The 15041-nt window shown below is 43.2% G+C and overlaps 1 protein-coding gene across 3 annotated transcripts; it reads left to right on the forward strand.

The window, feature by feature from the left end:
- Window positions 1–453: 453 nt before the first annotated feature.
- mms19 (MMS19 homolog, cytosolic iron-sulfur assembly component) lies at window positions 454–14989 on the forward strand. Of its 3 annotated transcripts, XR_006007903.1 has the most exons (32): window positions 454–541; window positions 1070–1118; window positions 1434–1534; window positions 1620–1705; window positions 1877–1951; window positions 2468–2537; window positions 2922–3050; window positions 3198–3259; window positions 3922–4008; window positions 4092–4166; window positions 4452–4529; window positions 5536–5674; window positions 6114–6268; window positions 6364–6442; window positions 7038–7163; window positions 7262–7343; window positions 7521–7618; window positions 7893–8054; window positions 8468–8623; window positions 8778–8877; window positions 9256–9358; window positions 9572–9649; window positions 9748–9874; window positions 9957–10063; window positions 10224–10280; window positions 10470–10656; window positions 11110–11192; window positions 11298–11462; window positions 11784–11843; window positions 12383–12483; window positions 13216–13326; window positions 14416–14989. XR_006007903.1 is itself a non-coding variant. In XM_041963458.1 (31 exons), the coding sequence occupies exons 1-31, from the start codon at window positions 454–456 to the stop codon at window positions 13244–13246; spliced, it is 3096 nt and encodes a 1031-aa protein (XP_041819392.1). In that variant the 3' UTR covers window positions 13247–14989. The 3 variants fall into 3 exon arrangements, 2 of the variants coding, with proteins under 2 accessions (XP_041819392.1, XP_041819393.1); XM_041963458.1 differs by having other exon boundaries at window positions 13216–14989; XM_041963459.1 differs by having other exon boundaries at window positions 9575–9649; window positions 13216–14989.
- The last annotated feature ends 52 nt before the right edge of the window (window positions 14990–15041 follow it).

Genomic DNA, 15041 nt, shown 5'->3' on the forward strand with positions numbered 1-15041 from the left:
GGTCAGGACCAAAAGCGGTTATGAATGGACGAGACTGCAAGTAAATTCGACACGAACACATAGATATTATGAACAGCTGCTATGCTTCTTGTTTTGAGAATGTTATCTTCAATGATACTCGTAGTAATTCATTTGGAATTGTTAACAATACAAAAGCACACTGTGCCTCAGTGAACAGGGAGACACGATTCCACTTTTCCGAGGTTGTACTTTTTACAGCGTATTGGAATTCGGGCTGCACCTGAAGGCAGCACCAAAAACTAAATGTGTTTTTTGCAAAGCATTCAGCAAACATTTAGATGTCAAGTTGCATACACGTAACCTACGTGGCACCAATTCAACCCAGTATTGTTCGTTAAAGGTCCAATTTTATAAAAGTTTCTGTAAAATCAGTCACTTTTTCGTTTCTAACTTTTCGCGCATGCGTGGACTCAGTTCAGTTACAGGGACACGATGGCTGCGGACAGTGCGTTGCTGCTGTCTCTGGTGGAAGAATATGTCTCGGGACTACAGGACAGCAAGGCCAAAGACACAGCAACAGGTAAGCCTTTGTCATGTCTTTCCTCAACACCTTTCCAGAACAGCTCGTTGCGAAAAAAACGCTATTGAGACTGCTCAGCTGCCGCTTCAAGGATGCGCAACACGGCATGATGGTTAACTAGCTAACTTAGCGCCACAACATCCTGTGTTGTGTGGCGACCTTAGAATATAGAAACACTACGCTGTGACACAGTTCCGATCCTTTTATCACGATACCAGCACAAACTGAATGTATCCGAAGCGTTTTATTGTACTGTCATTCGACCAGCAATGTGAATTTTGATGCTAGCCCAGTGTGGTCTCACAGCACGCCGACTGCTAGCTGCTGTGTTTATCTCCGAGTGAGAGCATCCTGTCAATGAACTCTAAAGCTTTGAACCCGCCGATGATGCTGCTTAATCTGTAGTTAACTACTAGAGATAACTCAGTTAGCCGCATGTGTTTTTACGTCTGCTTTCTGTGTGTGTTTGTAGTTGTCGTAGTTGAAGTTACCTTAGCTACAATTCACTGAACTTGGCTCTCTGTTCAGGTGTCAAAGATGGACAGTTTACAATACTGCAGCTAATCGAAGCACTGGGGTAAGATGTCAGTTTTTTTACTAATCTTCACAGCAATAATTTATTTAGTACTGTACTATTTTCTTTACTTATTTTGGTTTTGGTACGTGTTAAACAAGGGAGGTGGTGGAAATTATGAAGATACAGAAACAGGTTCAAAAATGTCCAGATATGTATTTTTTTTTTTTGCCAATATCACCTAGCCCAACAGGTGAGTGGTCCGTCTCATGAATGGTAATTAATTTAATTTAAAGGCATCAGTAAAACCCAGCTAGAGTCACTCTCATATTAATATTTCGTTATAATTAACATTTTCCATGTCCTCCCCTGTTGAAGACTGAGTCTGACCAGCTCTCAGCCTCACACCCGAGCCAGAGGAGTCCAGCTTCTCTCTGAAGTTTTACAGGAGTGCTATGGGGGTCTCACGGAGAGAGAAGGTGCGCATCTTCTCTTATATCTTGTAGAAAGTCCTGTAAAGAGTGATGTTTCGTCAGCATGTGTCCCCATCTCTGTTCTCCACAGTGGAAGTGCTCATTGCCTTCTATGAAAACCGTCTAAAGGACCATTATGTCATCACGCCGCCTGTTTTACAGGGGCTCAGAGCGCTGGTGAGTGTCTTCCTGTGATAGATTTTCATTGACAACAACATCTGAAACATTGACTGCTCAGTTTGCAAGTTAGCTTCTGCTTTGCTGGTTTTTGGAGTCATTTTGAGAGGTTCCAGATATGATGGTGGAGACCAACGTGCACATTGTGTGTGTTTATGCTTCATTTTCCAGACAAAATGTACAGTGTTGCCTCCTGGCTCGGCTGTGTCCATGCTGAGGTCTTTGTTCCAGGATGTTCATGTTCAGGTGAGACTCCACACTGTTATAATAAATATAATTAAGATATTAAAGTTGTGGCAACAAGATTTTATCTTACGTACACCTGAGGAAGTGTGTTATTGAGAAAGGACACTGAGTATTTTGTTTGGGGGATAAATACAACCGTGGATTTAACCCAATAGGTATACAATTGCACTAAATCGTATTGTTTAGTTTATTTGTGAGGAACAAAGACAACTGATCAACAGAAAAAACTATGAATGAGTCACCCTACAAGTCTCATATTCAAATAAGAATATACAACCGTTGTGTGCTCAGTGAATGAGCATTGAAGTATCTCTTGAATCCTGATATATGCAAACTCACTAATACTTGACCACAATTCTGAGAGTGTGTAAAGATGTTGTTCTTGTTCCTCCGTGTTTAAGAAGCACTTCCTCTTTCCTCGAGTATGCTTTTCAGGTCAGCTTGACTCATCAAAATTGCTCTTAAATCGGGGCAGTGTGGGTAAATGGCTCATAGGCTCTGTTTATTTGTCTCCAGTCGTTGATGCTGGCAGAGAGAGCCTGTGTCTACAACATGCTCATCAACCTCATGGAGACCAGAGAAGCCGGTAAGTGACAGCTGGTTTGAGTCTGACTCACAGTTAATAGAATAACAAAATAAGGTTCTGTGTTGAAGATATAGGCGATTCAGTGCAGAGTGAGTTTTGAGAGTCAGAAATGTCAGCAGCAGTTGGCTGACTATTCACTGTGGTCATCATGGTTACCTCAGGACGGTTAGACTGTTACCAGCCGTGTAATACAGGAATTGTCACACCTTGTGCTTTGTTTGGCAGTTGAATAATTTTGCATAGACATAATGAGAAGGATGCAAATAGAAGTGTGGCATTTTCAACACAGTTGTAGCCTACACCCAACACCCTACACTTTAATGCCTTCCTCAGATTTTTAGAGAGAGGTAAAAATGCCGGCTGTCCTCTTTGACTCTTCCACAGAACTGAAGGGTTTGGGGGCAGACTTTGTCTTTGGTTTTGTCCAATCGATGGATGGAGAGAGGGATCCTCGCAACCTCCTGTTAGCCTTCCAGGTTGCCAAGAACATCATCCACCGAGGTTACGATCTAGGTGAGAGCACTTGCAGGTGCACACACACGTGCAGCATCTTTCTCTGCGTTCTCTGTCCATGTCTGACCTTTTTTGAATTTTGCAAATAAAAAAAGTTGAAGCTTGACTCTGTTTAGCCTGCCGTTAATTTCCTGTCTGCCGTCTCAGGTAAATTCACAGAGGAGCTGTTCGAGGTGACGTCCTGCTATTTCCCCATCGACTTCACCCCCGTAAGTATCTGTTTACCCAGCTGCTTCTGCCTGAGAACTGACGAAAGCAGAGAGGGTATCAGACAAAAATGTCATCACAGACTTCCTGTGACCGCAGGGGGGGCTGTGTGGAAAACAATAACACAGCAGCTGTCTCTTCTGCTGCTCACGCACATTTCCCATCTCTACGTCACAGAGGATCACAGCTCTGTGATTGTTTGTCGACTCTCTGGAGCAAACCAGCACATTTCCACAATGCTTCTTATATGAGTGGTTATATATGGTTTTGTGTGACATAAGGTTCAGGAACATAATCTTACCCGACAACAATGAAATCAGCTTTGACATTATCTTTCGACATTTTGTCTTTTGGACGTAAAGTATGGCCCGAAATATGGCAGTAGACAAAATCTTATATGTTCAAATCCAACCAAAATGCAAATTTGAAGTGAACCATCAGCACTTATTAAGATGGTCAGATCACATGCTGCATCTTAAACTTGCATCAGTGCTTGACTGACTGCTGACTAATGTTGACTTTGACTAACCTGCAAAGCCTCATATTGGTGATCTACTCATTACATCTGTGAACATGTGGCAGTGCATTTATGATTGCTGACCTCTGTCTTTTCTTTTGCCTCTACCTCATCCACCCATACACTCCACCCTTCCACCCACTCCAGCCTCCCAATGACCCCCACGGCATCACCAAAGAGGAGCTCATCCAGATGCTGAGGGACGTCCTGACTGGGACGTCACAGTTTGCTGAGGTATGACTATCAACTTGCGTCTACATTTTGCTTTTTGGTCATTTTTTTATGAGGGCCTAAAGATAGTGTATGTTGTGCTACAGTTCCTGTTACCTCTCATCATTGAGAAGCTGGACTCAGATGTTCAGAGTGCAAAGCTGGACTCGCTGCAGACTCTGGTGAGGAATCTCAATTGCTCTCGACTGTTTTCTAAAATGTACTTCCAAGCATATATGACTCTGTCGGGTCAGGTAGTTAAACATGGGACTGGGAATTTGTAAGCTCATAGTCTCAGATGTAAATGTAGATGATATCCAGTTGGCATTCCCTTAAGCAACACTGTCACTCATTATAAGCACAGTGGAGTTGCTGAGCGGCTTAAGTGTGGGGGGGGCTGATGTTGAGCTTATGAAGGTGATGCTTGGTGTTGCTGGTTTCTCCTCACCACTCTTGATGTCTTTCAGACTGCTTGTGTGTCACAATATGAACATAAAGACTTGGCAGAGTTCCTCGAGGGACTGTGGGCGTCACTGCGCAGAGAGGTTTGTTTTGAGATACATTTATACAGAAACAGTGATGGTACTTGGAGGTTTTAATGTGTTTATATGGTGTCTAAGCTTTGTAAGGAAATATTTCAAGATTTTTAAGTGTGGATTTGTGGAGATGACATTCTGCTGTCACTCCACCTTTAAAAACAAGAAGCTTTCTCTGCTTTCACGTCGGCCAACTCTGCAGAGTTTATCAGTGTGTCTTTTGTCCAGCTGCAACAACCAAACCAATAATAAAATCCTGACTCTGAAAAAGATGGGATGCTGTATAAAACATAAATTAAACAGAATGTGATATTTTTTAATCTCAATTAAATACAGCATGAAGACAAGTTGAAAAGTTGTGGAACGCTCCAAAAACACCTGTTTGGATCATTCCACAGGTAAACAGGTTGATTGGTAACAGCTGATAGTATCATGATTGGGTATTAAAGGAGCATCCTGGAAAGGCTCAGTCGCTCACATGCAAGGATGGAGCGAGCTTCACCACATTGTGAACACATGATTGTATAAAGGATGTTACTGCATGGGCTCAGGAACACTTTGTGAAACTGTAGTCAGTAAACACAGTTTGTTTGCAGATGACGGCATTCTGTTTATTTACATTTGACACTGCATCCCAACTTTTTAGGAATCGGGGTTCTAATAATAAGACACATGGAAGTGTAAGTCTTAATCCTCAAACAATAGAACTGATGGTTCATCAAAAGTGAGAATCAGTGAGTTACTGAGAGAATTGAAAGGAAATGACCCTAAACACAGTGCGCTATAGGGAGAAAGGAACAACTGCAGTTTCTCTTGCTCGGAAAGCCAAGAAAAACAACGTGAGGGAAGAGAGAAAGTCCTCATTTTGAAATTTAATCAATCACAGTTTCCATTCCTCCAAATCATTTAGACCAACGCTAACAAACTGTTAATTTTAATGGTGATGCAACTGCCTCTTAATGAATCTGACAAACAAACAAATGAAAACTGTTCTCCGCTGGTTGTTTCACTGCAGGTGTTTCAGACATCAAGTGAGAAGATTGAGTCTGCTGGCCTCGCTGCTCTCACCGCACTCACTTCCTGTCTGTCTCGCTCAGTCCTCAACTCTGACTCTGAAGACTCCCTCTGCACCTTCCTGGATCTCGTTCTCAAAGGTGAAACGTTGTGAAATCATTTCTTATGTGTCAGAGCTGTGGTCATGCGAGGGTTTATTGCTGTGAAGCCACAGTGACTGTTCAGTGCTTGTGAACTCAACATGTCATGTCAACAGCGTATCAGACAGCGACACAGTTTCCCCTCAGATGATGCCTAGTTTCCTGCCAAAGTGCAGTTTGAGTTAGTGAAACTCTCAACCAGTGAAGACTTTTTTATTTAGGTCAAGTGATCAGAAGTACCATCATTTAAAATCTCTCAATACCTCAGAATGCATTCATGACTAAATTGTAATATAGACGCTGGGCTTTGACTAATATTAGCCAATACCACTATGAATATTTTAGGCTGGAATAGTCAAAACCATGACCATCCATGTCTTGGTTTTTTTTCTATTTTGCTTTTTGTTTTTTATTGTTAACTCAATGCAATGTCTTTCAGACTGCAAACATCACCTGTGTGAGCCGGACCTGAAGCTGGTGTGGCCCAGTGCCAAGCTGCTGCAGGCCGCCTGCAGCGCCTCCAGCAGGGCGAGCCACATCATAACAGCCACTGTCATGCCCTCTCTCATCGAGCAGTACAGCAGCAGAACGCAGGTAAACACAAGAGGTTTGTTCAGGTTATATAGTTATAGGTTGATAGTGTGTGTGATGATATCAGTGACTTAAACATCTTTTTCCTCTTCATGCAGTGTTCCCACAGACGAACGTTACTGGAGGTGGTGCAGCGATTCATCCAGTCAGTGAAAAGCTGCCGGTCTTCAGAGAACGGTAACTACTGTTTATTGTTGTCTCACCCCAGACTGCTCCTGTTTGACATCCTTGTCTTACAGCTGCAATAAATAATGACACAAATCTTCAGATTATATTACAGATTGTACATTTGTGTCAAATTTGAATCTGTTATGCTATTTTGCTGTAATAATTTCCTTATGATAAAATGTTTTGAAAGGTTACCAAAAACATTATTGAATTATTGCTGTTGTATTGTGGACCCTGATAAAATCTACGAGTCACACGTGTCACAGCTCGCTTGTTTCATGTCACGCTGCTACTGGTACTGCTGAGTGTTGAGTGTGTGAGTGTGTTTGAACTTAGTCAAGCTAAAACATCTCATTCAATGAGGAGAATTCATATCTCACTGTGTGTAATTGCTCTTGAGTTTTCCAGATGTACTTTAACATGTGTTTGTGTGTGTTGTTGCTTATAGTTTGGCATAAAAGATCTTTTAAATGGATTACCTGTGTTTAAAAAAAATTCTAAATACTGTAACTGTTAAGGCTTGTACACAACCGTGGAGACTGAAGACAGAAACCCCAGATATTAACTCCTCTGTTTCTGTTCCTTTGTCCCTCCACACTACCAGAGGAGAGTGTGTTTTTAGCCTTCCGCCCGTCTCTGTGCACCATGGTGTTTTCAGCTCTGGCAGAGAGCAATGCCAGTCTGCAGATCACAGCCACCTCTGTGCTCACCTCACTGGCTCAGCAAACGGGTGAGACGAACTCTGACGCTCACAGCTGAGCAGCACAGTCAGATTTAGGCAGAAATTCAGCACCGTTTCAGACATTACCAACACACTGTGTGTCTCAGGTCTGCTGTTGGACTCTGACATTGAGCTGGCTGTGGATCACCTTACCAGACTGTTGCTGACGGAGGAGGACGACAGAGTCAGGTCAGCTCACGTTGAACACGCCTCCATCTGTCTCACGTCTCCCCTGGCATCCTTTTAATTCCTGTATTGCTGCTTCTTTGTTCATCCCTTAAAAACATGCACACATGCAGTTGTTATGCTTTTCTTTCTTTCTCTTTTTGACAAACATGAATCGTGTGTCTTTGTTTCCGCCTCCAGTCTTGCTGTGGCGGAGTGTGCCGGAGCCTTAGCGGAGTTGCACCCAGCAGCCTTTATCACTAAACTGATCCCAAGACTAAAGGAGGAGATGTTCTCTGGTAAGTGAAACACATGTGAAAACACTAAACAGATTCTAATATTTGTATTAAGCCATGCACCCATTGGACTTTTCCATGCTTTATTTAGTATTTTTTGAGACAGTTTTTAAGTAAAAGGAAATCTGTACAAACCTACATTAGTTTCAAAATGTCAAATATTAAGTGTGCACCCCCTTCCACTCATGTTTTTCTTGGTTTTACAGTTGAACATCAGGTCAGCAGAGCGGCACGCCATGAATAAACCTTACAAACCTTTTTCCTCTCCTCTGCTCAGAGTCCATGGATCAGGACGGCAACAGAGAAGCTTCTGAGCAGCAGTCCCATCATGCAGTGCGGCAGCGGTGTTTGTCCGCTCTGGCTGCGGTGTCCATCCAACCCAGCGTTGTCCAGGAGAGCACACCTGTCCTCCTGGAGGTCCTCAGCTCAGCACACACAGGTAATCTGTCTGCACAGATGGTTTTCTGACTGCTGGTATAATTCTTTTTTTTTTCTTACCTGATTGGTGGAGGTTGACGGTCCAAAATAAACGGACATTCATCGAGATTTGCAAAGCACGCTTTAAGAGCTGTATGGAGCAAATAAGAACAGTGTCCGAATAATCTGTGAAATACAAAATACAGCAACATTACCCATCAGATGCTGCAATGTGTCAGTGCTGCTAGCTGACGCTTCAGATCTCCCAGCTGCAGTGCACTTGTGTCAAATGACGTGCATTAGTTATTGATGCATGCATGTGTGTTGTTGTGCATGAATTGCCTCGCTTGTACAGGCTAAAGAAATAAATAAGAAGCGAAAAAAAAAAGTTTCAGATGAACACGGCTGTAATTTCTTGGTTTGTGCTTGTTTCAGGTAGTGTTGGTTTCTCTGTGGAGGAGGCGGTGTTAGCGTGTCGCAGCCTCCAGAGAATAGCAGAACAGGTTCGGGACACCGAGGAGGCGGGGCGATGCTTCCATAACATCATCATCCCGCGCCTGCTGTGTCTGGCCCTGCAGGCGGCAGTGCAGGGTGAGCTGCTCCTCCACTGAAATGATAATAACCTCCTCTTTTACCTTTCACCAAAGCCACACACTGCACAACTTCTACCGTAACCACTGATAATGTTACTTTTTGATTACTTTTCTGAATTATTTTAGCTGGAATTCGTGTTGATGTTTTGTAGGTGAGGGGTCATCTGGTCATCGTAGTCCTCTTCTGGAGGAGGTGGTCCTGTCTGCTATGGTCCCTGTCATCAGTACTTCCTGCTCCAGGCTTCAGCCCACGTCAGTACAAACTCTCATTTGTTGCTTGCTTTGCTCTCTCTCTGCTTTCTCTTTTTTTTGTGTTACTGATATCTATGTGTTTGTATAGATCTGAACTCATCCTAACTCACCTGAATGTAAAGGCGTGCTAAGCCGGGTCAGGTGGAATTAAAGTTTTCAAATTAGGTGAACATAATCCACCTCATGACCACATGCATCTTGTTTCCATTGTTCTTACAGCTGTAGTTGAAGCACTGAATTCAGTTGCTACCAAGCTGCTTGAAACAAAACTAGATATGCCACCACTTCCTGTCTGTTTCTCACCTTTCTTATGTAGTCAGTCTCTCTGATTTTTCATGAGGTTTGTATGGTTTCCTTTTGGGTGTTTCATGCCATCAGGTTGGCGGCACAGACGGCTTCGAGGGCTGTATCTCTCTTCCTGAACGGTGATGTTTCCTTTTTGCCCGACAACTCCTTCCCTTCACACATCCAGCTGCTCAAGGTGTGTATGTACATGGGTTTATGAGCGATTACTGTAAAACACATCATTTGATTTGAAAAATGCTTGATCATATTGCAGAATTATCGTCTTTATACCTTGTTTCATTTATATTTTCCGGTCCTAATTTAGCAGTTGATGATCTCTGGATTTGCAGCACTTTTAACATCATAGTTAGTTGAAAATTTTGTTTATTGAGACGTAATATTTCCCCAGAAGCAGCAGGACGACTCGTGGAGCCAGTCCCAGATGGTTTGCCTGCTCATGGGATGTGTGTGTTCCTTACCTCGCAGTGTGAGTCTCCACTTTAACACTTATTTCTTCTTTTACTACAGACCATAGCTGTTTCTCCTCCTGAGGATGTATTTTGAGTGCTGTGTATTGTCATCCAGGTGGAGGTGCCTCAGATGGATGACCTGCTGTCACAGCTGGAGGAGATGAGCTGCTCCTGCAGCCACCCGCTGTCGTACACCTCGGCCGCAAAGTGCTTCGCTGGCCTAGTTAATAAGAGACCACAGGGTCAGTTTGCGTCTCCGCGCTCTCCTCCTGGTTTTCGTTCCAAATCTGAGAGCCTCACTGTGATGTTTGGTTTGTTCTTCAGGCGATTCTCTTGACGGCCTGATTCAGAGCACGATGAAGAGAGTGTGCAGTGAGCTGGACTCTGCGTCTTCATCTTTACGCACTCAGGCTTTCACCCTCATGATCTGGGTAAGAGTGTTTTTAATGTGTGACTGTTTGCATCGTTAGTTTGCTGGCAGAATATTTTACTCTCAGGGGTCAGTGAATATATCAAGTTGAGTAATAAATCATTAAACCTATATGTTTATATAAGAAGCTGCTTGTGCAATGAAGTTGCTCTTTTCTCCAGGTTGCCAAGGCTCTGCTTCTCAGATACCACCCTCTGTCCACAGCACTGACTGACAAGGTGAAACCATGAACACACACAATCATTTCTGCAGGTCAACACATGTAGCTATAATATCTACTTTATTAAATACATTTTTTCAAAGAATTTCATTCTTTCTATTTAAACTTCACAGCTTTCATGTACCAAGAGAAACTGGACTTTAGCAAAACGTTTGGTTGACATTTTCCTAACTGTGTATTGTCGAAGCTCTTCTCTCTGCTCGACAATGCCGACCTGGGTCCGATGGCAGCAGACGGCTTCTCGCTGCTGATGAGTGACTCCGCCGACGTCCTGAACCGTGACTGCCACGCCGATGTTCGCATCATGTACCGCCAGCGCTTCTTCAGCGAGAATTCAGCCAAGTTGGTCCAGGGCTTCAACGCTGCGCCGCAAGGTAGTCGCCACTGCTGTGTAGATTGGTGATAAGAAATCAACTTAATTCAGTTAAAACCACTGTCTGATATCGTAAAAGGGACTGTAGATTCCTGGAGTGTAATATTTGAATATATAAAGAAGGAAGTCCAACCTTTATATCTGTTCTACTGTGTGATGGAGGTCTCAGGCTTTTTCTGCACATATATAGAGTCTAAAGTTTATATTTAGTTCAACAGTTGTAGAATATGTCAGTTAACATCATCCATGTCCATTGTTTAAAAGATCAGTGTCTCTCAGGCCTACATATGGTTGCAAGCTGCCATAGATGCTTACTTCTGCTCAAAAATGTAAACATTTAATAGACAAAAAAATAAAAATTTCCAAACGAGAACAGATCACCTTTAGATGAAGAGCATTGCGTTTTCTCTGATCTGAGTTTTTATGTGCTAGATTAACTTTATTGTCTCTTCAGAGAAGAAGCCCAACTACCTGAAGGCTCTGTCTAACATAGTCAACAAACTGCCCAAGCAGGTTCAAGTCACTGAGCTACCCGCGGTGAGTTAAGAGCAAACGTACTTAAACGACTGTAACCTGCCAGTTCTTTATAACCCTGGAAGTCGAATGGGCAGCAGTAATGTGAAGCTTTTTGTCCCTGCCCAGCTCCTGTCTCTGCTGTTGGAGGCCTTGTCGTGCCCTGACCAGGGCGTCCAGCTGTCCACCCTGTCCTGTCTGGAGCCCGTCCTCATCGACCCACCAGCAGCACTCATACAGCAGCTAGAGGCTTTGGTCAGCAGGCTGCTGGCCCTCACCTCCAGTCCAGTCATGGTTAGTGAGATGCCACACCTGAGAGGGTTTTCTGCACTGACCCTTCTCTGTAGGATAAAGAAAATAGAATATTCTCAGTTATGTTAGGGCATTACTCTATAAAGCGGTTAGAAATGCATGTGCGCCCTAAGAATTTACATTCAGATTCAGAAAAAAGGAAAGACATGAACCAGCTCATTCCTGCTGCCCCAGGGTGCCATACTGCTCGTCTTCACAGCTGGACCATACTGTGTCAGAATGAGTCAGATGAAGCTGCTCATCGGATAGCATGGACTTGTTAATTAGCCAGAACGCTAACCAGTATTTTGTGTGTTCTTGCAGAACGTAAGGATCTCCTCATTGCGGTGCATCCATGCTGTTTCCCACTTCCCCGTACATGAGGTAAAAATGTTTTACACGTTTTGCTAAAACTCTCACATGTAGAGTCTGTTCTTGGTCACTCAAGTGAAAATAAGCTTTTACAGGAGAACCTCAGATGGTTTGAGGAAAATGTTCCAGCCCTTAATTTTCGTACAGTTCCATCGAGCAAATGAGGCTTCTTCCATTTGGGTTTTTTATATATTGACAGTGTGGACTGAAGAAGAACCTCTTCCCTCTGGTGTGTAGATTGTTGGAGCAGTTTAAAGCTGCAAGTTATGGTTTCTCATAAGAATATTATTATGAAATGTGGCTGCAGTAGAAAAAAGTGCTCACCCTCGTCCACGTGATTTGACCCATTTGTTGAAATGATCACTGTATTACTATTTTAATGGACACTGGAGGAGAATCTTCAGACTCCGGTTCTGTTGCACTGACTTTCATAAACTACAGCTCATCCAAATACAGCTGCCTGTGTGCAGTAACTTGTGCCATTTAACATTCCTGTCACCGCACATCTGTTCATCTACAACTTTCCCACACGCCATTTCTCACTGTTTCAGGTGTTGCCGTTTCGGGCCCGAGTGCTGCGAGCTCTGGCCCGGCCCCTGGACGACAGGAAGAGGCTGGTGAGGAGCGAGGCGGTTCAGGCACGAGGAGAGTGGTAAGAGCCGTGCTTCAGCGACATGCTGAGAAAACCAATCTGAAATACATTTGAAAAGGCATAATGTCGATGGCTTCTCTGATCTCACTGTTTCCCACACAGACTTTACTCGGGCAGGCTGCCCAGATATATTAACGCCCACCAAAGTGTATTTGGTGACCCATGTTAGCAATTTATTTGTTAATGGCAGCTCTGCTCTGCAGAGAAACACACAGAGAGACACTCTCTGTTATCTGTCCTCCTGTAAATACACTGACTCTGGTGCAGCCTGTCCTGTTTAATGCAGGCCTACGTACGCCATTGTTTTCTAAAAGCTTGTGAGTGCAGCTGGTCAGTGTCGATGTCAGTCGGTACCACGTTGTTTTGAAAGGCCGCGTGATGAAAAACAAGCCTCCTCCACACGCGGCTCACCTGCTCTCATGAACGCGGAATCGCAGGTGAAAAAATCCAAACCGCGAGTTGTGTTTTTTGGCGACTTTATTCAACATGCTGCTGATGAAGAAAGTCAACAGAGCAGACATACACAAGGAGAGAGAGACAGAAAGAGGCATTAGGAAATAGGCAAATGTATTCTTTCAAATATTTCCCATAGACGCTCCCCCTAAACAAAGAACAAAAATAAAGGTTGTCGTCTTTCTCCCGGAGGCTGATGGAACATTAAAAGGCAGCAGTTACTCCGCTGTGTATTTATAGTCTGCTCCTCACCACGAGGTGTCTTTATTTTCCTCACAGGTTTCTGCTGGGAAGTCCTGGTGGAAGGTGATTCTGCTCCTCAAACACAACCCAAGTCTCCCGTCTTCCCAAAACATGGAAGAATACAAATGGTCCAGAGCACAGGACCAGGTACAAAGGATGAAAGCTGTGCAGTCCACACAGCAGCTCCCCCCTCCACCAGTTCTTCACACCACAATCCCTCCGCCCTTCACCTCGTCTCTGTTTTTACTGAAATGTTTTCATTGTAACTCTGTATCTTGAGGAACGCACAAATAAGAGGATATGGACTGACTGCGGAGCTATGTCTAAGTTAAAAGACTAAAAACGATCAGTTTGTTTAAATGAATAGTCGAGAGCGTTGAAGTGGGGTTGTACCTTATCAGTAGTCGGTGTATTAGCTACAGGCAGCATGCCGCCAGTGTGGAGCAGCAGGCAGGAGTACAGCCTCCTGAAGCTAAGCTAGTGTACTGCTGTGGATGGTGTTAGCAGCAAAACATGCTTCATCCAATCAATATCAGTTCAAGTGTAAGCTGTACCATCAGGTAATATAGTGTTAAATAGCTCCAAATCAATGAAACACTTTCCAAACAACCGTTAAAGAAATGCCTCTTGGCTCATTCAGGTTCTTCTAAATCGACCCTTTGTCTCCACTGTGAACAGCATTTGTATTTGTCTTCTCTGCCATAAACTGATGACACCCAGCAGATCTGCATGCGTAAGAATATGGCAAAGTAAATGGATAAACATATTCACAATATGGCGTACACGTACATTGTCCATTGGGCAGCACTGTGCAAGCTACTGCCTGCTTCTCCAAACTAGAGCTGTGCTGATCGCCATCTACTGTAGGTAATCCACTGACTCTGGACATTCCCCCTTCAAAACACCTGAATTATCCCTTTGATATGTAACGCGCTTCACGTATGTTGTTGAATTCTAAAAAAAAAAAAACTGCTTTGAAATGTTTAGCACAGTTACTTTATAAATAACTTATCAGCTGATTTTTCAGTTAACCATCAAAATAATTGAAGAATTGAGACATTTTTACAAGATTTCTGAAAGTCTAATCAAAGTTGTTTGGATCTGGTATGAAAGTTAGCTCCTAAAGGCAGAGAGAAGGAAACCACAGCTTGTAAGTTCAATGGAAAGTCACTGCAATGATCTCCTGAACGATGATGGCAACATTTTTGCTCTCTTCTCTTCATTTTTTTTCTTCAGAACTTTGACCATTTTGAGCATTTAGGCTGCCGGACACATCAAAGATCTCCACTGCATATAAAATGTGTACTTGAAGCCAAATGAGAGCAGCACTGAACCCAGCAGGCACTGACAGCCTTTTATCTTCTCGTCTGGACGAATGTGTAACTGAGCAGTAATGTCTTAACAGATGGTGCGTTTGATTCCTGTCACACTGGTGAGTCAGCCGGGTGGGGTTGTTGAGACCTGGGAAAATGTGTATGTGCCAATCGTCCTCCGGATGCTCACAGGGTGACATAAATCAAGCACCTCTACATGTATCACGCCTCCACTGACATGAGTGAAATTTTATTGCATAACGAATATCTATGTTGACGTTAATGTACATTGAAGTGAGATTGTAAGTTATGAGAAGAATATGTCAAACATCTTCTATGTATTCTCGTAATATTTGAACAAGTACTGAAGCTATATCACCTTTGAGTCATTTCAGTAAGGTTGGCTGACTTTGAACCTCACAGCAACTTATGCCAAGGAAAAAGACAATATTTAAAATGTCTAACTTAACATGTCATTAAAACTCTTTGTAATTACACACAAAGCGTTAATGTCATTTGTACGACGTTAAATATCGCGCCATGAGCATG

This window comes from Chelmon rostratus, chromosome 21 (genome assembly GCF_017976325.1).
Source record: "Chelmon rostratus isolate fCheRos1 chromosome 21, fCheRos1.pri, whole genome shotgun sequence".
Taxonomy (NCBI): Eukaryota; Metazoa; Chordata; class Actinopteri; order Chaetodontiformes; family Chaetodontidae; genus Chelmon; species Chelmon rostratus.

Coding starts and splice junctions, on each gene's coding strand:
- mms19 (XM_041963458.1), top strand. CDS start 454: ATGGCTGCGGACAGTGCGTTGCTGCTGTCTCTGGTGGAAGAATATGTC. Junction 8,055..8,467: donor CCTCAGCTCAGCACACACAG/GTAATCTGTCTG, acceptor TGCTTGTTTCAG/GTAGTGTTGGTTTCTCTGTG. Junction 9,875..9,956: donor AGTTAATAAGAGACCACAGG/GTCAGTTTGCGT, acceptor TTTGTTCTTCAG/GCGATTCTCTTGACGGCCTG.